The sequence below is a fragment of the Podarcis erhardii genome (genome assembly GCF_964252035.2).
Source record: "Podarcis erhardii genome assembly, chromosome: 14".
Lineage (NCBI taxonomy): Eukaryota > Metazoa > Chordata > Lepidosauria > Squamata > Lacertidae > Podarcis > Podarcis erhardii.
The window spans coordinates 28304399-28331953 of NC_138503.1; the positions used below are offsets into that span (position 1 = coordinate 28304399).

General features: G+C 47.0%; 1 protein-coding gene across 5 annotated transcripts in view; it reads right to left on the bottom strand.

Annotated features, from left to right (window-relative positions):
- Positions 1-807: 807 nt before the first annotated feature.
- Positions 808-27555, bottom strand: part of UACA (uveal autoantigen with coiled-coil domains and ankyrin repeats) — a 52189-nt gene continuing 25441 nt past the window's right edge. For 3 of the 5 annotated variants that reach the window (XM_081838699.1, XM_081838701.1, XM_081838703.1), the window contains exons 2-19: positions 23388-23521; positions 20512-20600; positions 19366-19430; positions 16415-16472; positions 15685-15755; positions 15481-15587; positions 14220-14401; positions 13682-13722; positions 12861-12950; positions 11049-11156; positions 10791-10823; positions 10061-10159; positions 9447-9483; positions 8416-8468; positions 4808-7534; positions 3251-3403; positions 2245-2310; positions 808-1731 (exon numbers count right to left, since the gene is read on the bottom strand). In XM_081838699.1, coding sequence (XP_081694825.1) covers positions 1660-1731; positions 2245-2310; positions 3251-3403; positions 4808-7534; positions 8416-8468; positions 9447-9483; positions 10061-10159; positions 10791-10823; positions 11049-11156; positions 12861-12950; positions 13682-13722; positions 14220-14401; positions 15481-15587; positions 15685-15755; positions 16415-16472; positions 19366-19430; positions 20512-20600; positions 23388-23521 — 4185 coding nt within the window. In that variant the 3' untranslated portion in view covers positions 808-1659. The remainder of the gene's footprint in view (positions 1732-2244; positions 2311-3250; positions 3404-4807; positions 7535-8415; positions 8469-9446; positions 9484-10060; positions 10160-10790; positions 10824-11048; positions 11157-12860; positions 12951-13681; positions 13723-14219; positions 14402-15480; positions 15588-15684; positions 15756-16414; positions 16473-19365; positions 19431-20511; positions 20601-23387; positions 23522-27555) is intronic. The other 2 variants (XM_081838702.1, XM_081838700.1) reach the window with 2 other exon arrangements.

A 27555-nucleotide genomic window follows, 5' to 3' on the forward strand; every position in this document is an offset into this window, starting at 1 on the left:
CTCTCATCCTACCTACACTTCTCCCTGCATAAATAAAAGCCACCGTAGTGATTTATAGTACATAAATTTACAAAACAATAGTATTTAAAGCGGAAGAAAGCATCTTAAGAAGTCACTACGAAATTGAATGTCAGTCAAATCCAGCTCGTGGGGAGGCTTCTTGAGTGATCTACACTTTTTGCATATAGGGAGAAAAGGTCTAGGGGCTCAATCCAACCAAGTCATACTCAGAGCAGACCCGCCAGAGTTAATTGACTTCAACGAGTCCACTATGAATACATGACTGGATGAATACAAGCTCCTTCAGGCACAACACCCACCAGGGACATTATCTTGCACCCGGGGATGTCCAAAAGGATCACTGGGCTTTGCATGAGAACATGGGATTCTCATGGACTTGTTCCCTAGGAAGGTTGGCTGGGAGGTGCTGGCAGCCACTCCAAGAGACACAGGTGACGCTAGCCAGCTAGCTGCCAGGCCAAAGGGGAGGGGCCACACAATTTTCACAGAGAAACCAGTACATGGAGGAAAATTTGCTTGCTCCTTTGTGAAGCTGCAACCACCAGTGGTCACCTTTCCAGGAGAGGCTGCCTCTTTCCTTGGCACGAGGTTCAATGAGCCTTTTCAAGCTCAGCCATTGGTAAGAACAAGTGACCCCTCCCTCCCAGCTTGCAAAAGACAGCTGGGCCAAATACACTAGGAGTAAAAAAGCAAATGGGATCACAAGGTCATCTTAAAAAGCAGGAGGCACGTGTGTTCGTCTCCTTGTTTTTGCAAATGTTTGCTCTGAGTTCTCTCTTTTTCCCCCCTGACACCACTACACCTTTTTTTAATTGCAGGAAATGTCCTTTGCTTCTGAAAACAAGACGGAGAATTCTCTAAAACAAACATGAGGCTGCTGCATTTCAAGATAAGGCAATAGCTTTTCATTCACGTCTTCCTCAGCCCTGCTGCTCTTGAAACTATGCGTAAATCAGTAACAAAGAATCTGTGAAAAAATATCTCTTATAAAAAACACGCAAAACCGTTTGTAGGAGATGGGATTTTTTGCTTATGAAGATAGAACTAGAAAGGCATGACTCCTTCTTAAAATGATTTAAGAAGATGCAACTCGGCCAGCCAAGCTGCAACGATTCGGAGCATGGCCCTTGCAGACTCCTTGACTGCTTGTTTCGCCTGACTGGGCTAGAAATACAGTCAACCTGATACAGACCCTGAAAAATCGCCCCTGGGTAAAATCCATTCGGAAAAGAAGAAGAGTTACAAGATTTTGGCCACACTGACTTGGTTTGGGGCCCCCACTTTTGTTCACACTTTGCAGTCGAGTGAGACTGGGTTTTGTTTGGACAGGAAAAGAGCAAAGAGGGGTTTCTTTCCCGATGTTTTATAACATTTGCGTTGTCAATCCGACATTCAGAAGAACTTTGCTTTTGTCATCATTTTGACTACCCAGATATCTAAACCGCAGGCATTTCACCTTTCAAATTCTAAGTTTAGTAGGCAAACAATTAAAAGCCCCTTTGCTTTGTTTAAAAAATCGAGACTGTGTAAATATAGCCCTTTTTTCTGGATCAAAGCAGGAAGGAAGGTGTGCTTTCACAGCTGTAGGCTCCTTCAGACCAACAGCATGACACCCCCTTCCCACCCCGACCCCCACCCCTAACAAACAAGCCCTTGCCGCATGCGGATGATCTGGAGTAAGGCAGCTTGGACGTCTTCATCCATGTGACCCTGAAAAACAAAGAGGAGAGCTGCAGAAAACACAGCAGAACTTGGAACTTTTCGGCGACTTTTCAGTTGCAGTGACAAAACCTGTAGATCCCAAGTGGGTGAATTTTGTTATTGTGTTACTATCTTCCTTAGTGAGTCGTGCAAACTGCTATTCTGAATAATGCTTTTTCTAGGGTAGGGCAGCACTGGGGATGAGTTTATGGAACCAAGGAGGAGCTTGCCCCCAAAGCTTTGGGAACTACTGTCCTAAACTATTCACTGGCTCTGGCTGATCACAGAAGGGAGCAGTGGGTAGCGAAAGACGTCCCTCCAACCCCAGTAAGCTGTTCCTACTGAGTAAGAGAAACTGTGGCAGAACAAACAACACAGGCAAGCTGTGGAACATGCCCCCCACCCCTCCATGCTGCCTCCCTTGAAGATTTATCTAAGGCAGGTTCAGCAGGCATCAGTCAAAAAGGGTGCGAAAAGATCACCGCCCAACACAGCAGGCGGCAGCAAAAGCAGAACACGTACCTGCACAGCACTGAGAAGGTGCGTCCGATATATTGAGATGACCTCCTGGTGCTGCCTCTCAGCATCCTAGGATAAAAAAGCACACCTGGTCATTCTCCAGAGTTACATTCTCAAAGTTTAGTCTGCTTCGCTAGCCCCCTCGGGGAAGGGCTGTGGTTTACGGCAGGCAGAAGGTGGTCCCCAGCTCAATCGCAACGGCATCTCCAGGTAAGGGTGGGAGAGACTGCCTGCCAGAAACCCTGGAGAGCCACTGCTGCCAGTCAGTGTAGACAATACTGGGCTAGGTGGGCTGATGGTCTGACTCCATCAGGCAGTTTCCCGCATTTCCTAGTCTTGGAGAGAGGCACAGCATTACAGGGATGCTGGCACCCTACTTCTAAGGCCAACAAAAACCCCTTCATTTCCTAAGATGCCATGCCAGGCATTGAGCTGGGAAGCAGAGCTCACGCCATCCGTTCTGCTCTATCAGGCCTCCTCTCCCCTCAACTGCCATCTGGGGGCAGCCATTGCCTCAGACTGCTGCCGTGGGAGAGCTTTGCTGATTGCCCAGCTCCATCAAGCACCTCCTGCCCCCGCCAGCCATTATAGGAACAACTGTTCAGAAACTGGTGCCAGAATTCAGGGTTTTTGTTTTCCTCTTCCCTCCGTGTTCCTTTTCCCTTGTGTGTCATTTATTTTTTAGACAGTAAGCCTGCAGGTAGGGACTGTCTCGCTTTGACTTTATGTAAGGCTGAAGAGTCAGGAACAAAGGTTCTAAGTAAATGCATAATAAATAAATTGCCCACACACTTTCCAGCTTAGCTGCAAAGAACAGAAAAAACTTTTTTTAAAAAAATGGAAGCAAGGTCATTTGACCTTAAACTGTTTGCCAGCATCATGCAAGACCACAGCTCAAGGATGGTCACCACACCCAGATCTGCTGTCCTCGCCTCGCCCCCAAGCACCAGAACCTTGATGAATGAGAGAAGTTTCAGCTACCACCTGACAGCTGCAGTTCACTACTTACGGCCAGCTGCTGCTGAAGGGTTTTCACCTGCGCCTGGAGCACTTCGACCTGCTGGCTCTGTCGCTTTGTGGGGAGGCCGCTGTTGTACGTAAGCTGAGAGAGACCGTTAAGGGCCTGTTTTAGCCGCTCCACATCATTAAGTAGCTCAGTTATCTTCAAGAGAGACATTGCCAAAGTTCAAACCGTAAGCCTTTCCTCTGCGGTTCCTCAGCAACATCTACTACAGGGATGGGGAGCTTGTGGCCTGACAGATATTTGGATGACTACAACTCTCAACATCCCTAACCACTGGCTGTGCTGGCTGCAGGGGCTGATGGGAGATGGAGTCCAGCAGCACCTGGAGAGCCACAGAGGTTTCCCATTCCAGACTTACACTTGTGTGATCAAAGCAAAAAAAGAGGTTGAAAGCTGCTTGCTTCCAACCTGTATTCTGCCCTGCCTGAAGCAGAGCCAAGCAAGCAACAGGAAGATCACCAAAACCATGGCCCTTTGCTGGGGGCTGGGGCTGAAGGGGGGGGACAACAATGTGCTATGATACCCCAAAGTCCCCAAAATTCAAGTCACCAGTTTGCAAGGAAACAAGGACTGTCTTGGGGCCAGGAGCTGTGCATGGATGCACATTGCAAAGGTCTATTAAGGAGGAAAAACCAGGGTTGTCAAAGCGCAGCACACACATTGTTTTGTCTGAGCTAGAGTGGCAAGAAGGTGGCTGTGCATGAAGCAGTTCAGAACTTCACTACTTCTATTATCATTATTAATCTGCTCTTCCCCACCACAGAACACAGGCTGGTGCACAATACGATAAATGCAAGACGGCAAAAATAACTAAAATATGGATAATTTAAAACATGGGCTTTTGAACTAACCAACAGGAAAGAAGCCCGTTTTGAATTCCCAATGAGCTGAAAGCCACAGGCAGCACCTCATCAAATCAACCAGCTCTGCAGGTCTGCCTCTCATGCAAGGAAATCATGAATTTATCGTTATTTATTTTATACAATCATAGAGTTGGAAGGGACCCTGAGGATTATCTAGTCCAACCCCCTGCAATGCAGGAATATGCAGTTGTCCCATACAGGGATCAAACCTGCAACCTTGGCGCTATCAGCACCATGCTCTAACCAACTGAGCTATCATGTCTGAATCCATTTCCAATGCGGCTTAAAGGGTGCAGCCCACCCCCACTTCAACCAATCAGCCTGCATTTAGCTTCCAAGTTGATTTGGGCAGGATTTGGAGGTTGTCTGCATCTACTACAGGACCACCTTCACTAGCCTGGAGCCTTATGTTTTGGACTACAACACCCATCAGCCACAGCCGGCATGGCCGTACATCCCTGGGGCTGATGGGAGTTGCAGTCCAAAACACTCAGAAGGCCTAGTCTGGCAAAGGCTGCAGTGCAGCAGTTCTTCCAGGCCTACCTGCTCCCCCAGCTAATGTCAGAAGCTAGTCCAAGCACTGCCTCTCCCACCAAGGGATTCATTACCCTCTGCTTTGTGCCTTATATGATGCAAGCCGGCCTTTAGCCTACTGAGTCCGCCCCCGTGCCCAACTCACCTTGTTGTCTTTGGCTTCCACTTGCTTTGCGGACTCCTGGATCCTTTTCTGCAGCTCTGCGATGGTGCTCAGGGACTTGTCGCACCTCTCCTTCTGGTCCTTGATCTCCTGCTCAATGCTAAAGTTCCTGGACTGCAGGGGCTCCTTCTTGTCCTTGGTGGGCGCCTCCTCCATCCTGGCTTGCTGGGCTGCCTCCAGCTTCCGGCTGAGCTCGGCCAGCTTCTCGGCCATGCTGCCCACTTGCCCTTCCAGCTTACTCTTCACCATCTTGTGCTCCGCCATCCCAACCACCTCTCGGCTCTCCAGCTCCCACAAGGCTTCTTTGGTGCTCTGGATTTCAGACTGCAGCTTGGCAACCTTCTCTGCCCTCTCCTGGCTCTCTCCCTCCTTCTCTCTTAAGGCGGATTTCGCGGCAGATGCTTCCCTCTCCAAGCCTTCCTTGATGCGGAGGTGCTCGGCTATAGGCACAGAGGCGGCCTTGAGATCCGCCATCTCCTGCTGCAGCTTCTGGGATTTCTGCACCTCCTGCTGGCAGCTGGCCTCCTTGCTGCTCAGCTCCCCTTTCAGCTCTTCGATGGTGCGGCCGAGCTGCCTCTCCAGGGCTTCCACCTGCTCCAGTGGGACGTATTGGCCGTGGAGGCGGCTCTCTGCTTCGCGGGCCTCGGAGCATTGCCGGGCGCTCTCCTCCTGAAGCCGCTCCTTCTCGCACTGGATCTCGGCAAACTTCTGCTGCAGCTCGCACAACTGCTTGTTGAGGCCGTCCATCTTGCTGGCAAACATGCGCTCCATTTCGTGCGACTTCTCTGCCAGGACATAGTTCTGCTGCAAGTCGTTCTGGACGCTCAGGAGCCTGGCCTTCAGCTTCTCGTTCTCCTGGCTGTATTTCTTGCCTTCCTCCTCTCTCTCTCGGCGCTGCTCCCTCTCCTTCTGCAGCTGGCTCCTCAGTTCTTTTGCCGTCTCCTCAAAGCAGCGCTCCTTCTCTTCGAAACTGGCAAGGGGGGCATATTTGGACTTGATGCATTCCTGGATCATGTCAAGCTCCTTCTTCTGGGCCTTGATCTCAGCATGCAACTGGGCCACCTCCTCTTGCTTCGCCTGGTATTTTGCCTGCAATTCGGAACTGTTCTCCTGCAGCTCCTGAATGTTTTTGTGGAGGGCGGTGACTTTTGCCTCATGCTCCCGTGCGTTTATGTATTCGCCTCCTTGCATTTGGCTTTGCAGCATTCGCAGCTTCCTATTCAGGGTCCCATTCTCATCGCTCACCCTCACAAACTCTTGCTTGACACTTTCCATTTTGTCCTTCAGCTCCAACAGCTCTTGGCCCGTCCTTTCGAGAGTGCTGTTCAGCACCGCCTTGACCTCCTCGTGAGTAGCCACTGGCACGTACTGCTCTTCCATGGTCTCTTGAAGAGTGGCATTTTTGGACGCAAACTCAGATGCCTTGGCTTGCTGCTCCCTGTACTTTTGGCTGAGCTCGGCGAGTTGCCGCTCCAGGCCGGCCGTGGTTAGCTTCAAGGCTCCCGTCTCCTTCTCGTGCTTCTCCCGGGGAATGTAAGCCGCCTGGAGCTGGCCAACCGTTTCCTTCAAGCGGAGGTTTTCCGCCAGCAGCTTCTCCGCCTCTGCGCTGTGCTTCTGACACTTCTCTCTGCTCTCCGCCAGCTTCTTGTTCAGCTCCCCAACCGTGACATCGCTTGCCCGCTTCACCTCCTCGCTGATCTTCAAAGGCACGTACTGGCTCTTCATCTCGCTCCGGAGGGCCTCCATTTGCTGCTTCAGCAGGCTGTGGCCTGCCTTGGCCTTCTCTGCGTCCGCCTGCCAGGCCTGGCTCTGGTGCTTCAGCTCCGCCTGCACTCGCTCCAGCTCCCTGGCCTTCTGCTCATACCTGACCTTCAGCTGCTTGTGCTCCTCTGGCCTCACATACTGGGCAAACTGGCCTCTCTGGCCCTCCAGCTCCGCCCTCAGCCCCTGAGCTTCCACGCGCAGCTTCTGCTGCTCCGCCTCCGCCTCTGCCAACCTCCGCGCCTTCTCCTCCACTTCGCCTGAGAGCGAGCTCTTCACTTTCTCGAGCTTCTCCGCCAGCTTGGCAGCCGCCTCCTTCAGCTGACCCTCCGCCTCGCAGGCCCTCCTCTCCCGCTTCTCATGCTCCACCTTCAACATACCCAGCTCCCTCTGCAGCTTCTTGTTGTCGTCCACCAGCCTGGCCTCGTCCCTGCGGAACTCCTCCACCAACAGCTCGTTCTGCTTCAGCTGGTTCCTCAGCTTGCCCACCTCAGCCGAGGCCCCCTCATACTTGGCCTTGGTGTCCTTCAGCTGCTCCTTCAGCTCCTCCACCGCCTTGCTGCCGGTGGCCGCCGCCTCACTTGTCAGGTGGTCCTTCAGGGCCAGGAAGTGCGTCTGCATCTGCTTCACTTTCCCTTCCGAGTCAAACATCCTCTTCTGCACGTCCTTCAAAGCGTCTTCCAGCTGCTTGATCTGCTGGTCCGACTCCTGCTTTGTTCTCTCGCACTCCGCTGCCAGTGCTTTGCACTCTGCCACCTTGTGGGAGAGCTCCAGCTGCAGCCTGCTCACCTCCCCTCGGGCCGCATCGTAGCAGCTCCTCAGGTTGCCCAGCTCCCGTTTCAGAGCTTCTGCCTCAGAGGCAGCAGGAGACAGGCTTGGGCTCAGGAGCTCCAGGGGCCGCACCATGGATCTACTCTGGAGGGCAGCTGGCGCTGAGGCAGGGGCCTGCTAGAAAACAAGGAGATGGACTTCTTAAGACTCCAGAGAGGGGCTTCTACCAACACACACACCTCTTTAATTAGCTTTTATGTAGGGCAGCATTTCCCAAACCTGGGTCTCCAGCTGTTTTTGGACTACAATTCCCATCATTCCTGACCACTGGTGTTGCGAGCTAGGGATGATGGGAGTTGTAGTCCAAAAACAGCTGGAGACCCATGTTTGGGAAACACGGATGTATGGCATTAGAGCTTCCCTACAGCTCAATGGCAGAGTACATGTGTCTTGTGTACGGAAGGCCCAGGCCCATTCTCCAACATCTCCAGTTCAAAGGTACGTAGATCTCAGATAAGTGGGCTGCACAAAGCCTCTGGGGGGTCACTGCCATTTGACGTTAGGGATACGGAGCAGACAGACAATAGGCTCATCCAGGAAGATCCTTAAGGGCTTCCTCTGCTCCATTAACACATTTTGACTGTGTAATGGATCTGTCACGGATCACAGTAACCGAGTTACTAAGCTGAGGGCAGAAGCTCAATTTATCTTGCTAATAGGGCAATTGCAACAAGCCTCCCGCTTTCCGCTGATTCCCAGCCAAATAAGTGTGACATCCAAGTAATGGATGAGCCTGTTGTTCATTTTGCTGGCTCTGCCAGAGGACAGTTGCTGGCCCACACCTTCCATTTCTGTGTAGAACACAGCAAGGCTCCCACAGGAGAAGGGACACGGAGCAACTGGACACCATGACGGCATTGTGGAGCCCCAAGAGACGGCCCAGTGACCAGGTGCACCAAGGGCATTTTAACATGCTCAACATCATAGGAAAAGTAGCCACATTGCAGATGCCCACATGGCATTCCCAAATGCACGAACAAGCCAACAAATTGGAGTACCTGTGGTTCTGCAGAATACATGGAACCCTGCTTCAGCAAAACATCTTCTTTCCCTACAGAAAGACAAAATAAAGAGCTTGTTCAATCTAACCTGACAAAGTACAAATCTGCTATATGTTTAGAAGGTGGAACTCAGCCTGCACTATTAAAAGTTAAACAGACAGCTGCTTCCTGCAAGGCCCTGTAGCCAGGAGATGAGGAGCTGGGATGTCATAGAAAGCAGGGACACCCCCACTGCTGAGGGTCAAGGGAACCGGGCCTCAGGGCAGCATCTATGGAAAGGGAATGTAGAGGCAAGAGAACCACAGAGGCTGGAGGACCACAGAGCTGCAGGCTGATTTGGGCCAACCAAAACTATAAATCTCTCTGGTCCTGAAAGCACAAGATCTAAGGCAAGGTGGGGGATCTCTTTCAGCTCAAGGGTCACATTGGCAACCGTGTGGGTGGGGCCAGAGGAAAAAGCAGGTGGGCAACAGATGTAGCTGACTTTTGTACTGTCTGTTGGCTGCATTCCACCCGCACAAAAGTCAAGAGATTTACTCACTGACACACACATCCCTCTCCAACCCTAATCCAAACAAGCAAGAGGAATCATCTCAGACCAAGGTCACCTCCCAGCCCGACAAAAGCACTTGAGGAGGGGGCAGAGCAGTGCCAGGGAGGGGTGTGGCTAGGGTCAAAGAGGTGTGGCCAGGGGGGGGGATGTCCTAAGGAGAGCCCTGTGAGCGAGGCAGAGAGGCCTGGACAGCCACATTCGATCCCTAGGTCTGAGGTTCTCCATTCCTGCTCTATATCATCATTATTATTAAATTTATGAATGGGACATATGTCCCAAGGTGATTACACACAGGACAGCTTACAACATTAACAGGTATGGTCAATGAACTTTATAGCCCTGCTACTTCTGTATGTCCCCAAATTACCCACTTTTACTTGACTGCCACAAGTGCAGATAGAAGGGCACAAAAACTCCACAATGTTAGCGCTCGATTCCCTTTCTAAACGAGGTATCAAGGAACAGCAATACTCACTGTTACCAAAACTGTTTCCAGATCCCCCGTGGTCACCCTGAAATCAAAACACACAGACTTTGGTTCAGAGAGATAACAGATTAACCGTTCACAAGGGTTCAGGTTTTCAGAATGAAACTATTTTTTTCATAGTCTTAATCCACAGAGAACTTTCCTGAAATGGATATGATACTTAATACCTTCACGGAATAACAGAATTGTAGAGTTGGGAGGGATCCTGAGGGCAATCTAGTCCAACCCCCTGTAATGCAGAAATCTCAACTAAAGCATGCATGACTCATGGCCACTCAACCTCTCCTTAAAAAACAATCTTGCTCTATCTTCCACACGACAGACCTCCAGATATTTGAAGATGGGCAACATATCCCCTCCCCATCTTCTCTTCTCCAGGCTAAACATACCCAGCTCCTTCAACCATTCCTCATAAGGCTTAATTTCCAAACCCTGGATCATGGTCACCCTCTTCTGCAGACCTTCCAGTAGAGTCTGTGCAAGAGTGGACTCAGCCCTGTAGCTATAGCCTTGTCACCCAATAACACGGCTCCCAGTTCCTGCTAACTTAGTGGAGTGCTGCTTGAAACGGAAACTGGCTTCCCCACCAAAGGGTGACGTACCTCATAGAATCTCAGCTTTGACTTCAGAGCTTCAAGCATCCGTGAACTTTCTTCCTGCTGCTTCTCCTTTGCTGTCAGCAGCCTCCTGAGCTCATCTTTCTGAAAGTGAGCAACATATCAACATGGAACATACTGGTAATGTTTAAGCACTAAGAAATATGAATATGGAAATCCTGCAGGACAGAAATATGACACTTTCCAGCCTACCGTAGCTTACAGAAAAATAGGAAGCTGTTTTATATAGAGTAATATAGGAGAACCATTGGTCCATCTAGCTCAGTGCTGCCTACACTGACTGGCAGCAGCTGCTCTCCTGGATTTCAAGCAGGACTCTCTCTCAACTCTACCTGGAAATGCTGTCAGAGGTGAACCCGGGACGTTCTGCATCCAAGACAGATGCTCTACCCCTGAGCTGCAATCCTTCCCCTGTAGATCTGATCCATGCACACAAGCATACCCTCCTTTCTGGATTCAGCCTGCAAGGAAGGTTAGCCCCCATGACTCTTGCACTGGCTTTAGGGAGTGGTATGAGCAGATCTTATGGTGGGTACGGTGGATGCCAAACATGTTATCAGAACTGACCCCAAAAGCAAAGTTCCCTTCCTTCCTTTTTCATTTCAAATCAAATGTTCAGTTGTTGTTTAAGAGAGATGGAAGAATTTTTCCCCTCAGGTTCAGATTTCTCAACAAATAACTTTAGGGTGGGGAAAAATAAAGATTTTTTCTTTACCTCGCTTTCGAGATCATCTGCGACCATTTGCTCCTGCAAAGAACAGAAACAGCCATTGGAATTGTATCTTGATTTATATTGTTATATAACATTGTCAGCAGGAAACCTGGCCAACCTCATTCAGTATCCCAGTCTGTAAAATGGGGATAAAGGCAAACAAATGCACCGTAAACCCATGAACACACCAGCCCATAAATGCACCAGATCACCCTGGAAGGGCCCTCTGAGCTGCTGTCATTGCAAACTGTGTTCCATTACCTCGTTCAGCTGCAGCTGCAGACCATTGATTCTGTCCAATAGAATCCGGTGCTCCTGCTGAATCTCCCTTAGCCTGCCTTTCAAGTCTTCGTTCTCTCTTTCTAATTCCTTAAAACAGGGGACATTTTAAAACTGAGATCAGTTATCTCCTGCAGCATTAAAGCAACTGATGGATAAAATTAGGGAAATGGAGCAATTCCAATTTTAATGCACACCTCCCAAATTCACATACTCCCTAACCAAAAACACAGCTGTCCTCTGAAATATACACTTCTCTGCATTCTGTGACACAAGTTTTCTTGCAAGATCACCTTACCCCATATAAACTCACTCAACCACTTTGATCTGCAGAACTGGCACTGTTACAGGTGCCACCCGTTCTGCATTTTTAAGAACTCCATCTTTAAGTGTGGCAGCACCTACACACTGGACCTCCCTGCCTATTGACATCAGCTATGTGCCTTCACTGTAATCTTTCCGGTGCCTGCTGAAAGCATTTATATACAAGGCCAGGGTTTAGAAAGCTGGTGCAACTTTGTCTGTTTTTAGTTTATTGTTATTTGAACTTTCTGAAAGTCTAAAATTTTTCTTAATGCTTCTTACTGATAATTTTATTGATTTAGCTTTTTTACAAACCACTTTTAAGTTTTTTTCTTTTTACAATCAAGCAGTGTATAATTTTTATAAAGAAAGAAAAGTCTCCAGTCGATCAGTGCGTACAGAAAAGTACATATTAGGGAAAACAACTTACAAAGATGCTTTATATTAAGGTGAATTGCTTGCAAAGATTTGTATATTAAGAGAAACACACATGAACTCTCATGCAGACTTTTAAAAAAATTAATAAACTAATGTGGAAAATGGGGCAAACTGAGCAAGACAACTGCTACTGACGGATTTGTCCACCCCTAGATGTAACAAATCAAAGTAAATTCTAACAACAACCACTAGTGGGCACCCTTCCTAAATATGGCAGGTGGCCAGTAACAGCCCTCTTTCCTTATCTACATACTTAAGAGGCCATCAGCACTTCAAACCGCTGCTTATCTCCAGCCTGTCAACAGCTGAAAAACCAGCTCTTATAGATGCTTAAAGTGTTTTTCCTCTGACTTGGATATGCCAGACACTGAACTGCTCAGCCCACACACCACAGACAGATGTGCTTAGCTCAAAAACAGGCAGCTTTTCTTACACTCAAACAAAAAAAGGGGGAAAGCTATCATGGTAACCAGTAATGGACCATGCCAAACATGTCTTCATATTTCATAGAGCAGCCTTCCCGAACCCAATGCCCTCTAGATATTTTGGACTGTAATTCCCATCATCCCTGGCTGTGCTGGCTCAGGCTGATGGGAGTTGTAGTCCAAAACATCTGGAGGGAACCAGGTTGGGGAAGGCTGGACCAGTTAAAGCTACAAACAACATGAGAAGGGTAGGAGGAGAAAAAAGACAGCACCAAAATGAGTCCTCATCCAGATCTCACATTCTCACTTAATTTTCTCCAAGCGAGCATTTGTACTATGCAAACAAGAACCTAAACAGCCACGTTTTGCTCAGAGTAGACCTACTGAAATGGACCTAAGCTAGCCATCGCCATAGATTTCAATGGGTTTGCTCTGAATGGGACATCCATGAGGATCCCAGCACAGCTCATTTACATTTACTTGTTCCTATCATCCATTTAGCTTTTGTGCCACACCTCTGCAACTTTGAAAAGAACCTGAAAAGCTGGAATCCCACACTTCTTTCAGCGTTTTCTCAAACCTGCTCGCTTGAGAGCATCCCACACAAAGCCCAAATATCTCCCTTCACCTGTACATTCCGGTGTTCCTTCTGATGCGTCTTGAAGCTCATGTCCTCTAAGGCATTTGGTTGACTCCATTTTGGAAGCATGTTGGTCACCTGTTGTGCAGCATTGAAACACAGAATTGTCAGAGGAAGTAAGAGACGCATATGAACTGTGCTAGCAAAAGCAGCAGAAGTGTAAGAGATCCATCAGTCACATTAATCTCAGAAAGCTATCGAGTCTTGGAGGCAAACAGCAGCCCAGAAGGTGGCGAAGATGGCAGGCCTTGCTCATTTTGAGGAGGCTGACAAACATACCCAGACGCTTACATCTTTTCCTGAGGCCCTTCTCCAGGTCCTGCCTCTGAAGGAGACTCAGAGGGTGATGACAAAGGAGGGGGCCTTTTCAGTTGTGGCTCCCCATCTGTGGACTGCTCTCCTCAGCAAGGTCTGCCTGCCACCTTCGTTGACATCTTTTCAGCACCAAGTAAAGACTTATCTTCTTTCCCAGGCTTTTAATGGACTAAGATGAAGTTGTTTTGCTACTTGTGTGCTGCCAAAGCTTTCTCTGGTGGCTATAGGGATTGGTTTGTGCTGTTTTCATAGTGTAATATATTCATATTTATCCTTTAATTGTGCTTTAAGTCACTTGGAGACCTTCCAGTAACAAGCAACTAACAAGTGAAATCATATTATTATAATTAGCATCATTAGGGATGGATGAGAGGTCAATAAGGCAAGACTTTTCCTAGAAAGCAGAAACTCCCCCTGAATAAATATTAAGTAGGCAGGACCTATCTTGGTTATGAACTTGCAACAACACATATGAAAATATGCAGAATCCTCACCTTGAGATGAGGCTGTCCTTTCTTCATGACTTCGTAACTTGCTAAAAAAAAAAGAAAATAATAATTTGTTTTCTGTTTAGACATTCCAAGCAGATGATTAGACAAAATGCAACACTCTTTCCAAGGGAGTCCATTCCACTGTCAAACAGCTCTTACTATCAGAAAGTTCTTCCTAATGTGTGGTCAGAATCTGCTTTCTTGTAATTTCAATCCATTGGTTCAGGCCCTATCCTTCAGAGCAGCAGAAAACAAGTTTGCTCCATCCTCCATGTGACAGGCTTTCAGATATTTCAAGATAGCTACCACATCGTGTCACAGTACGATCCCCAACAATGGGTAGCAATTGAGTGCAGACTGTCACAAAGAGAGATCCCAAAGGCCAGTCTCCAGCCTATCACAAATAAAACTCAAAAGCTGTCCACTCCTGGCTTTACAGCAACTTCTCATGCCTCAAACTGGAACCAGACATGCGAGGAGGTAAATATTCTTCATTTCTTTTTAATCACCCGCTCCTCAACTCCAAGGAAAGGTAACATACCTTTGTTAGACTCCTCCATGGCAGCCTTTATCAGAGCCAAGATTTCAACGCTATCACCAATCCTTGCATAGTAAGAGCAGTCATGGCCAAGGGCATCCACCAAAGTGACGTCCGCACCATTTTTGAGCAAAACCTCCACAGCATCCTTGCAGCCATATTCACAGCCTAACATCAGAGATGTCCTGAGGATGGAAGAAGAAGCCACATGGGAACATGAGGAGTCTTGTGGAGATGGTACATGCAATGGTGGGCTCTGTGGAACGATCACTATGCTTTTTCTTTTCATCCGCTTGCATTAATATCCCCAACTCTGCAAAACTGTGGGCAAAGGGGCTCCCAATATGCAAACAGGCACAATAAAACAGTTCACACAACAAACCAGGCATGTGGTGATGTGTAGTCAGTGTGGCATAATGGTTGGAGACCAGAGTTCGAATCCCCACTCAGCCACAAAGCTCAATGGGTGGCCTTGGGCCAGAAACCATCTCATAGCCTAACCTACCTCACAGGGTTGTTGTGAGAATTAAATGGGGAGGTGGAGAACCATGTACACCACCTTGAGCTCCTTGGAAGAAAAAGTGGTATATTCATGTAATAAACAGTAGTACAAGTCGGGAAGATGAAAAATGCACCTGAAAAATTTCCATCAACTCAAAAACTCTCTCACATTCCATTGGTCTAATACTCCTACAGTAGATCATCCCACAAATGATCACAATGAGATTTTTCTTTTCTTCTTTTTCACAACACGTTTGAGACTTGAGATGCTTTTTTTTCTGAAATGCTATCTGCTATTTATTGACCAGTGGCTCGCTGACAGAGGTATCCTTGTTTAAGCAGCTGCAGTTTGAACAAACCACCATTTTCTACACTGAACCATAACAATAAACTATGGTTTGTTCCAACCAGGAATGGAACCTTTAAACCTCTTCCCCCTTGGCCACAGAGGGATGCGGGAAGAGCATAGAGGTCCAAGATTCATCTAGGCTCATGTACGTAATATTAAACCATGATTTTCAGTGACATCTGAACCAGGCCAGAATGTGGGCAGGTTATCTGTCAATTGCCAAACTGATGGCACTGTATTACTAAATAAATAAATGAAGCAGTCAGAATTTTGCTATCTTTGAAGAAATTCCACCACTTCGGATCAACACACCCCAAGCTTGTGTCCATCAGTTTCATTGTTTGAATCCCCAGAGAGTGTTCTTTGGAAAGCATACAGACACATCACCCACGGGGGGCTAAATGGATGCATTACCGGTTCTGTTTGTCTCTTGCATTGACATCAGCGCCCCTGTCGAGCAGAAGTTGACATATGGCTGGACGGCACATCTGAGTGGCTAGCACCAGAGGCGTCCTCCCGTCCTAGAGAGAAGGGGCAGGAAAACATTACAAAGGAAGGGTAAAATGAACTTGACCAATCCTGGGGAAGGACCCTGAAAGGGGCCTGCATGAGACTTACTGCATCTCTGGCATTCACCAAGGCTCCATGGTCACACAGTAACTGGATGCTGGATGAACAATCTGACATCGCTTTGGGAGACAGAAGGACATCACATCATTAGTAAATGGATCACTTCGCTACCGGTGGGCTATTTATACATTGTCAGATTTCTATGAATGGCTGCGCCTTTAAGATCTAGAAGCCACAACCGTTCTAACGACAAATGTCCAACCAGGGAACAGCAATTGCTTTTTAATTAAAAAGGGCCAATATGCCAGTATCTTCCATGCTATACTCATTGCACCTGAACTCTAGCCCTGCAAGAAAAGCCTGTGTGTTGTTAGTGGCTCATCTAACCCAACTACACCTTTATCAGTTGCCTGAGGCGCAGAGATAGTGTGGAAGAGAACCTAGCCTCTCCCTAAAAGCTTCTCCTAACTGGTGGTCTGGAAGAGGGACATCAATCACTGGGGGGGGGGGGTAATTGGATTGTTTTTGTTTTATTGTGTATTTTGTGTTCTCATTGTGAATTTTTATGTTCGGAACAACTCTATGATCTTTGGACAAAGGGCAGTATACAAATTTAATAAATAAATATTAAAATAAGAAGTTTGCAGCTAGCCCTTCCCAATCTGGGGGGCGTCCAGATGTGTGCGTCATATGATGCTGGAGCTGATGGGAGTCATAGTCTAAAACATCGAGACAACACGTTAGGAGAAATTGCTCCAAAGGAAGGAAACTCCCTTACCTGCATCATGAAGAGCAGTGCGTCCCTGAAGATCCACATTTTCTGTAGGGCAGTTGTACTATGGGAACAGCCAAAGACATTTCATCAATACTGTTATTACTATTAATTATTATCGTTGTCGCTGTTAAGTTTATTACCTGCCCTTCACCAGCAGGCCACAGGGCAGGTTACAACCATTTAAAATTCAGCTTTAAAAACAGCTAAAACAAATCACTGTCCCAAGAATATGGAATAGACCTGCAATTTATTTATTCTAACATTTATGGTTAAGGGTTCCTAATAGTGGCAGCACTCTCATGATGAAAATATTTCAAGAAACATTTAAATAAGATTCAGCTCCAGAATGTTAAATGTGCTGTTCAGCTTTGCAGATCTATTATTATTATTATTATTATTAATTTATTAGGGTTTTTTAAAAAACAAAAATAACTCAAAGTGACTTACAACAATAAGTAAACCACACATGCATTAAAACCAGCATAAAACAAAATGGGGGGAATCTAAAATGCATTCATATTTTTAAAATAAAACATCCCATCTACTGAAGGAGGCCAGAGATACCGTACTTTTCGGACCATAACACGCAGTTTTCCCTCCCTAAAAGATAAAGGGAAATGTGTGTGCGTGTTATGGAGCGAATGCAGGCGGGAGGAGCCGCTCTTGCTGCCTTTTCGGCAGCCTCTCCTCTCCTCCTCCGTCGCTGGGAGGGAAGCCGGCACAGCTGAGCACAGCCTGTCTGCCTGCTTGCTGGCTTGTCTACTCTATGGCTTTTCGGCAGCCTCTCCTCTCCTCCTCCGTCGCTGGGAGGGAAGCCGGCACAGCTGAGCACAGCCTGTCTGCCTGCTTGCTGGCTTGTCTACTCTATGGCTTTTCGGCAGCCTCTCCTCTCCTCCTCCGTCGCTGGGAGAGAAGCCGGCACAGCTGAGCACAGCCTGTCTGCCTGCTTGCTGGCTTGTCTACTCTATGGCTTTTCGGCAGCCTCTCCTCTCCTCCTCCGTCGCTGGGAGGGAAGCCGGCACAGCTGAGCACAGCCTGTCTGCCTGCTTGCTGGCTTGTCTACTCTATGGCTTTTCGGCAGCCTCTCCTCTCCTCCTCCGTCGCTGGGAGGGAAGCCGGCACAGCTGAGCACAGCCTGTCTGCCTGCTTGCTGGCTTGTCTACTCTATGGCTTTTCGGCAGCCTCTCCTCTCCTCCTCCGTCGCTGGGAGGGAAGCCGGCACAGCTGAGCACAGCCTGTCTGCCTGCTTGCTGGCTTGTCTACTCTATGGCTTTTTGGCAGCCTCTCCTCTCCTCCTCCGTCGCTGGGAGGGAAGCCGGCACAGCTGAGCACAGCCTGTCTGCCTGCTTGCTGGCTTGTCTACTCTATGGCTTTTTGGCAGCCTCTCCTCTCCTCCTCCGTCGCTGGGAGGGAAGCCGGCAACAGCTGAGCGCATTCAGATTCTCAGTGTCTGCCTGCTCTATGGTTCTCCCTTACACACATGTAAGCGGCTCTGCTTTCTTTACAATGAGCTGGAAGGAGGGACAAAGAGGGCATCCCCTTCCGTCCATCCCCCAGCACCTCACCGGTAAATTCAAACAAAGCGGCTTACAAGGCTCGTGTCCCTGTGTCTCCTCCTCCTCTTTTTGCTCCCGTTCGAGGCAAGGCAGCTGCACAAATGTGAGTTCCCCCTCTCTCTTCCTTCCCTCCCTCCCTTCCTCTTCCAACTTAAAACAATATTGGGGGGCAGCCAGGTAAGCCCCACCTCACATACCACAATGGGGGGTGGGGGATGACTCCCTCAAATATTTAATGGGGTGAAAACATAATGGCACTTGGTGAAGGAGGAAATCGTTGCACAGTCATTCAAAAAATGTGGCATTAGCAATGGTTTGGATGCAAAAGAAGATGAGATTTTATATGAAGATGGCGAAGAAAGTGATGCCAGTGATTGTGAGCAGCTGAACTTCATAGATTCTGACTCTAGCACTGATGAGTTCTTGGGGTTCACAGAAGACTAGAAGAGTACTCGAACCTAAAATTCTCTCTTCATTTGTTAATGACAGTGATGATGGTTCTTAATGCCACTGTTGACTGCTGTTCACTTTACATGGTTGTAATATGATTCTGATATACCGGTTGTTTATTAAATAGTTTAGTACAACATTTGATTCAGAATATTTTTTTTCCTGTTTTCCTCCTCTAAAAACTATGTGCGTGTTATGGTCAGGTGCGTGTTATAGAGCGAAAAATACGGTAATTAAAAGAAAGGAGTCAGAACATATAGTGGCTGTGCTGTACTGTAGATATCATACCTAACCTAATAAACTGGGAGGCATAACAAAGGAAGCTTCCTTATATAGAGTCAGACCTTGATCCACCCAGCACAGTATTGCCTACACCAGCTTTCTCCAACTAGCTTCCCTTCTGATGCTTAAGATTCCCATCATTCCTATTAACAGGCTGGAGCTGATGGGAGAGACAATGTAAGAACACCTGGCTTTGGGAGCCTAGCCTACTCTGACTGGGAGAGGTTCTCCAGAGTTTCAGAGAGCAACCTTTTCCCAGGAGATGTCAGGTGATGAACATGGGAGCTTCTGTATGCTGTGAGCTATGGATCCTTCCCCATAAATCTTTATGAAACAGAAAGCTTCATACACACAGAGGAATTACCTGCTTATATCTATCCTAGCACAAAGACTCTCAGTTTTCTGCTTGTTTCTTCAGATTTCTTCAACATCCCAATTTGAAAATAACAAGGTTCAGGGTGATCAAAACCTTATTAGATTTTTGGCCATTCCTGCACCAACATTTGGGTTAAGGTGTCCAAACAGCGGCAGCTATAACGTGATGGGAATATTTCAAGGGACGAGACACACAGAGAAAGGAAAAAAGCTTTGCTGTCATGGTTTCCCCTCACCCCCTACCCTGCCTTTTACATGCAACACTTAAACAATTTGTCAAACATACAGTACCTGCAACAATTTTTGCAGACAGAGTGCATGCCCATATTTTGCAGCGAGGTGCAGACCGTTCCTTCCTAGAGAGGTCAAAGTGACAAGGAAATGCAGAATGGAATCATGAAAGACATGCCAGAACATTCATTCAGTGTCTACCACAGACCCATACACACAGAGATGGGTTGTGTGCTGCACATAGCTTGAGTTGAAATACTGACCATGATATACCGTATTTTTCGCTCTATAGGACGCACTTTTCCCCCTCCAAAAATGAAGGGGAAATGTGTGTGCATCCTATGGAGTGAATGCAGGCTCCTTGGCTTCAGCGATAGCAACGCCAAGCCTCCGAAGCGCAGAGGGAGAGCTCCCCCCGCGCTCCGGAGGCTTGGCGTTGCTTTTGCTGAAGCCACCTGAAGCCCCCGGAGTGCAGCGCAAACACCCGCTGCGCTCCGGGGGCTTCAGGCAGCTATCTGCAAGCCTTTGGAGCGCAGCAGGAGTTCCCACTGCGCTCCGAAGGCTTGCAGATAGCCGCCTGAAGCCTGGAGAGTGAGAGGGGTCGGTGCACACCGATCACTCTTGCTCTCCAGGCTTCGCTTCGCTGGAGAGGCGCTGCACAGTTTTCCCTCTCTGTGCAGCGCCCCTTCAGTGAAGCGGGAGGAGAAATAGAAGGGGCTCCGTTTCTCCTGCCGCTTCGCTGAAGGGGCACTGAGCAGAGAGGGGGAGAATTTTTTTTCCTGTTCTCCCCCTCCTATGGTCCGGTGCGTCCTATAGAGCGAATGCGTCCTATAGAGGGGGGGAAACGGTAATTACTGTATTTTATACATCAATTCACAAGGGATGGAAAGACAATGGATTATTTTAAGTCAATTTACCTTGAAGAGTGACCCAGTTTAGACCCTTCCATGATGTCTCAACTTCCCCATGGCTGCCAACAGCAAACCCTCACCACAACCCCAGGGATGTAATCGGCAAAAAGGTGGCTGGGAACCCAACAGGGACACTGATACACATCTAAGAAGCTAGTTCACAACAACCCCTTTCCATATTCACTCAGCAAGTTTGAGCAATACATGAAAACATTGGCCCAACATCTTCTACAATCTCTCTTTAGGAGGATCTTATCAGAGAGACAACCCTCTTATTTTAAACAAGGACTCATACCTGCCGCATCAGTAGCTACAATGTCAACCCCGTGTACAAGAATGGCATTCAGACAATCAAGATTCCCTTTGGCAGCTACAACATGGAACCTAAACAAAGCAAAACAGGAAAATGTCTGTGTAATGTTTACATAAACAAGGTTACAATTAAAATGTTGCAAGTGCAATCCAATGCTATAAAAATACAAAAGCAGCACAGAAAAGCACCTGCAGCAGAGAATAAAAAGAAATGCAACAAATAGGCTGCTGGGAGATAGCTCAGTCTGGAGAGCATGAGACTCTTAATCTCAGGGTTGTGGGGTTCAAGCCCCAGGGTGAGCCAAAGACTCTTGCACTGAATTTACTCTTAGCCTAACCTGCCTCACAGGAGTGTTATGAGGATAAAACGTGGAAGAAGAGAATTATGTACACCACCTTCACCTCACTGGAGGAAAGATGGGATGCAAATGTAGTAAATTATGATTATTATCATCATCAACAACAACACCACCACCACTGCTATCTATCTATCTATCTATCTATCTATCTATCTATCTATCTATTTCCCACCCTTCATCCTATGATCCCAGGGAGGTTATAACATTAAAACACAACTGTAAATATAAATGGGATAAGTAAATGTGAGCTGAAAAGTCTCTTAGAGCCCTTGGGATCTATTAGCTTCTGGGGGTGAACCAATTTAATAGGCCACCACCCTTATAGAGAAGCAAGAAGAGTCTGACAGAAATTTAAACCTCAACAGGAAATGGCCTTACCATGGCAAAAGCCTTCTTTAAACACACACACACACACACACACACACACATACACACACACACACCCATCCCACTTTCAGATCTCCCCATCCTCCTCCTGCCTCACACAGAAAACCATACCAAGCATCTCCTGCTATGTCCCGTGGGCCAATAACGTGTTGGGGCCATAAAGTCCTGAACAGCTCTGGATCTGGCGGCACCAGAAGGACACTCATCCAAGGGGTTTCTGGATGTCTTGGTCTCAATGTGCAGTGCAATCCTACACATGTTTAGTCTGAATTAGGACCTTTTGGGATTTAATGGGATTTACTCCTGGGTTAAGCGAGTAAAGGACTGCAGTTCAAATCTTCCAACAGGAGAACAATCTTTTAGAACAAGCCTTCTAAAATCTTTACCCCAGTTTGTATCTGGGATTTGAATTGGTTTTATGTATGTACTGTTGTTGTTTTAAACTGTTTTTGTATTTATAATTGGGTGATTTCTAAACTGTTCTTTTTATTATTGCAATTTCTTTAACTGTGTTAATATGCATAACTGTTGTATATATGCTATATTGTAAATTGCTTTGGGATACCTCACAGAAAGCAATTCATAAAATGAGTGAAGAAGAAGAAGAGGAAGAAGAATGTGCAACAGGTAAACCCTAATGGAAAGGCAATCTTTGAGCAGCCAGATAGAATGTAGGTTAACCCTGGATTTCTGTTTTTCAGTCTGCTGAGAATGCACAAACTCAGAGATTTCTGTAATTCTCAGCAATCCTTATAACAGCCCTGTGAAGCTGGCCATTGTTATCTCCATACAGTGGTACCTTGGGTTACATACGCTTCAGGTTACAGACTCTGCTAACCCAGAAATAGTGCTTCAGGTTAAGAACTTTGCTTCAGGATGAGAACAGAAATCGTGCTCCGGTGGCGCAGCAGCAGCAGGAGGCCCCATTAGCTAAAGTGGTGCTTCAGGTTAAGAACAGTTTCAGGTTAAGAACCGACCTCCGGAACAAATTAAGTACGTAACCAGAGGTACCACTGTATTAGAATAAAGGGGCTGAGGTGCTGGCTTGCTCAACACCAACTCATGGCTAGGCTGAGAAGCCACAACTCTGGATGTTGGTTCCAGAGAGTGAGAAGCTGTGTCTGAATGCCTCTGACCTCTGGTTTTCATCTTGGAAACTCTTGGGGGTATGCAGGCTGTGACCTACAACCACCCAGACAGAGTCACTCACCACAAAGCATCCAATACAAGGCTCACAGAATAACCCTAGCATTAAATGTCCTCACCGCTTACCATTTAAGACAGCAAACAGCTTTGTGCAGTAACTTGAGACTGCCATTCAAACCTTCTCCGGATTGGCTCCTGAGAAGCTTCTGAAGTTACCACAAATATCTCCCCTTTTATTATGTGCGCACACAGGAGTTCAGAGAGTGAAACAAAAAGGGACCCAGGAGTGGGACAGACACCACACAAGTAATACAAACCGCATGGGAAAGACCCAGGCCTTTTATTCTCGTCTGGAGCAAGTTTGGAACCAAACCACAAACACACCCTGCAACCTAGACAGATTTTTTTGAATCAACCAGGCAGAGACCACCCAATTACTTGCTTCTGGATCAGCTGCATGTTACTGTGTCAAGGAAAACAATTCATCTCAAGCAGCTTTCATAGTGCCTTCCAGTTGCTGTTGGACTACAGCTCCCATCAGCCCCAGCCAGCATGGCCCAAGATTGGGGGTGGTCAGAGCTGTAGTCCAGTAACACCTGGAGGGCCCCCAGGTTTCCCCTCCACTAAACCACATGTTTACACAGTTCGGCATGACATCCAAACATGCCCTGTATGTGTGGAAGCATAAAATGCTCTTCCGCAGGATGCAGGTCCCAACAGCTTTCTGTTTATTTAAAACATTTCTATGGCACCTTTCCAAGGCTCAGGGAGGCTTACAGGAAATAAGCACTAGGCAGATAAGAGCCAACAGAAACAACAGTGCCCCTCTCAAAAATTTGGAAGGGGCCAGGAAGATCAAAGGCAAAAAAGACACATCTAAGCAGCCCTCCTCCAAGGGGTGGGTGGGCTACAAACTTGGTGGGAGGTGGGCAGAGCAGCTGAGGTCAAAACCCCGACTTCTACTCACGCAGATCTTCCTTCCACATCGAGTTTGGTGGGGTTTACGCCCTTCTTGGCAAGGACAGACGAGATCTTTTCCACGTCGCCCCGTTCAGCAGCTTTCATCAAGCGATCATCGTACTTGTTCCAGTCTGCAGTCAACTGTTCAAAGAATGTGGGAGAAATGTTTTCAGTGTACAGTGGTGCAAATCCCTCAGAAATACGAGCAAAAATGCCTGTTTTCCATAGAGGATAAAGTGGGGGAGGGGGGAGAAGTGTTATTCATCTGCCATCCATGTAGCTGGAAGGGAAAATCCCTTAAGAAACGGAAGCCAAGGAAAGCTGCTTCTGGGCTTTAACAAAACAAAAAACTGAAGGAGCTTGGTTTCACATATTATTGTGTCAGTTTAATACGGGAAGTACTTAAGAAAAATCCAAACACTGAGAAAACCATGAAGGATTCATGCCTTTTGCATCCCATTATTAACTGGCATGCAATGTTATTCTCACAAAATAAGATAATAGGATATTTGCAGCACCTTTCTGCAGTTCAGTGTATACTTGAATGTGCTTGGAGATGCAAAAGATCTCAGCTCAATGGGCAGCTTCACTTAAACAACAATCAGAGGAATGGGTTACCTTAAACACAATCAGGCTGGGTGTGGGGAGTGTTTTGGCTTTTCCAAGCCTAATAGCTAGAGGGGAGAGGTGACCTTCTTGCAGACTTCAGCTGGGGAGGCAAAGTTAGCCCTCCAGCCAACCACCCTCACTGCACTCTCTCCAGAAAGATCCCCTCTCCTGCAAACACAGTTAGGCTTCAACAAGGCTTTCTTTTTTGAACTGAATTTTACATAGCACACACACCAAGCCAGCGGTGGTGCAGTGGTTAATGCTGGACCTGGGAGTCAGGGGTTCAAGTCTGCACTCAGCCTTGAAGCTTGCTGGGTGCCCTTGGGCCAGTCACTCACTCTCAGCCTAGTCTATCTCACAGGCTTGCTGTGGGGATTGAACGAGGAGGGGGAGAACCACATAAGTCACCTTGAGTTCCAGGGGAGAAAAAGGTGGGATATAAATGCAAAAAATAAACAAACATCCCAGTTACAACTAATTCTATACATATACACATGCACTCACATTTAAAACTCTCTCATGCAATAAATAGGTTTTTCCCCAAGCCTAATTCTGGTGCAGAGGAAGTTTTCAGAAGAGGGATCACAGCTGGGGAGAAGACAGTCAATGCTTCCCAGCTGCAACCCACTTTGAAAATGCTCACCACCAAATTCTATTGCTTCTAAGGGCAGTGTGTGTGTGTGTGTGTGTGTGTGTGGATAGAGGCGGTAAGGAGGGAGATTTCAGGTGGTGTGGGGAGGGCCCAGGGCCTTCATTGCACCCAGCCTGAGGGCTGGCAATTCACCATCCCTGGTGTAGATAGAAGCTGATAGGAAAAGCATCTTCCTGCCCAAGATCATGGAGAGTTGCTGCCTGCTACAGCTGACAATGTGCTAGGTCAGAGCTGGGGAAGATCAGTGGCCCTTCAGTTAGTTGCTGGAGTCATGAGGGTTGTTGGGGGGATTTAATGAGGAGGAGAACTATGTATACCACCTTGAGCTCCTTGGAGGAAAAATGGGATATAAATGCAAATGAATGAATGAATGAATGAATGAATGAATAGGATAATAAGCCAGACCTCCCACAAAACAGCTTTTTCCTCTATTCCTTTGAATTCTAGCTTCCGGTAGAACTAATTACAGTTCTTCTAAAACAGAAGGAGTCTATGATATCACTTGCACACCAGTTTAACCATCAAGAGGCCCTTTCTGTTTCCAGAGGCTCCTTGCTCTGGTTTAATTGCCAGGAGCGTTCTGTTTGGATTTCCAGTCAGGCCACCTCGGTGCCTTCTCAGAATAGAAACAAGGTTCTCCACCCTACTTGGCATTTCTTGTTTTCAAGATAGACAGAAAGAAAAAGTACTGAAATCCAAAACACTCTCTTCCCCTACTTCAGCCCACCAACGCCCAACTCCTCGTTTCTTGCAAAAGGCTTGCATTTCTACTCAAAGGATAATGGCTACATTTGAACTGCACAGGAATGTGTTGTTTTTGAGGTTCTCCCACTTCCCATCTCAACTGGGTGTGGGCCTATTTCATGTGTTATTCCTCTCAAGCTGCAGATTAAATCCCTGAAATGAAAGCAGTATCTTCCTGCCTATGAATGGCAGCATGTGTGGTTTGCTCTGGAAATGTACAGAAGAAGCCAAAACTAATGCCCACTGCAGCTTCCTGGCAGGCACACCTAGACCACAAAAAGAGAGAGAAAGTGCAATCCGTAGTGTCATTCAAACGCTGAAAGGCACCTGCTTTTTTCCAGTCATTTCTACGGAAAGACAACTTGCAAAGTGACCCAAATGAATGTGGAAGCAATAATTTTATTTTATTTTATTTGCCTCCCACTACACAGCAAGCAACTGCATTCCAAAGCAGGGTATAATGTTTCTGTCTGTAGTGTCACGAAACCACAGTAGCACAATTTGGGTATGCACCCCACTAGCTAGCAGGAAATCCATTACCAGAGGGAGAAACAGCAGTTGCCATACCAGCAGCAAACGCTAAACTGGTACCAGCAGGGAGAAAATTCTAGCGACTCCCCCCCCCCCGATGTGCTAGCTTTCTACATGCAGGAAGCTTCCAAATACATGTTGCCATTCAATGGTCCACCAAGCTACCTTGTTCCATGTACTGTACATATAGACCAGGCTTTGCTCAACTCATTACCTTGCAAATAAGAAGCTACTTCCAATTAGGGCTGGGCGATATCTGGTTTTCAACATCACAATATATCACCAGCTAAATATCACGATATCTCGATATATATTGTGATGTTATTTCAATACTGGTATTTATTGCACAGCCCTATTTCCAATGTGCAACAGTAGTTTAAAAAATCTATGAACAACAATATTTAAATCTTTCACCTCCCAGCAATCAGATTTAAAAACTTGTGCACACAAATATCCCCTTGGTATCAACAGCTTCAGAAAGGCATATTTGAGGGCACAGTGACCCACAAGTTGGTCTGCATGTCCAGGTATACCTTTCCATCTAGAACTGGGGCCGCAGCAGGACTCCACGTTTGCATTTGCTCCAAGTCAGTAGGCAAAAACTGCACAAAAGCCAATGGACGTAATATTTGATTATCCCACGGCTAATTCTGGCCTGTATGGGATTATAGTGGTATGGGGCGAGCCTGCTTTCATCTCTCAGCCCTTCAGTCTTCAGCCGCTCCCTTCTAGGGCTCTTCAAAGGAGCAAAGGCAGCACCACTGACCTACTGAACCCTTTCTGGAGTCATCAAAACATCCAGCATCTGAAGCCCAAACAAGACATTTCAAAAGAAACAAGCATGGTATTAAGGATGCTTATGTTACGCTGATTTTAATGCATGTGATTTTGGGGGTGAAGGGGACATTTGCAGGGAAGCATCGGCAGATGAGTGGCACTTAAGCTGTTCCCAGGTGGCCAATTCTTGCCTGCAAAACCTCTCCCAGAAAATTCTCAAATACCACCACCACTGCGACTCTAAAGCCACAACTCAGTTTGGATGGGGAAGAAACAGCCTCACCTGGACCACCTACAGGGAAGAAATGGCAAACACCTGAGGAGCTAAATACCACAGGCCCTCCAATACAAGTGCCCCACATTCTCTATTTCAGGATTGGGACCAAGCACTTGCAGCAAAAATCAAGTCCTATTTGACTTTGAAAAAGCCTGATAAATCTTTTCAAGGAATCCCAAGCAGGCACATTTCAAAAAGAAGAAAGCAACTGGAAGCACCATTTCAGTCTCTTCACTTTCTATATTCCTGCACATCTGTGTCATTGACAAACTAGCAGAATTCTCAATGGCAAGCATTTCTACCTAGCATAAAAATATGCTGGGCAGTGCTGGTGCAGAACGCAGAAGTGATGCATCCCTTTCCAGGAACTGAAATAAATGCTTTTGACCTCTACCCATTCCCTAAGCATACTTGACATTTTTAAGTTTAGGCAATTAATATTTCCTTTCATTGAAAACTTAAGAGCCCACAAGCGCTCCAGCATGCTAAGTATATAGAAATAACTAGAATGGTTTGGTCAAACATTCCCAGTTACAGTTAAACAGATACGGTAAATACACCAATAGAAGCTCCTCTCAAAGTGAA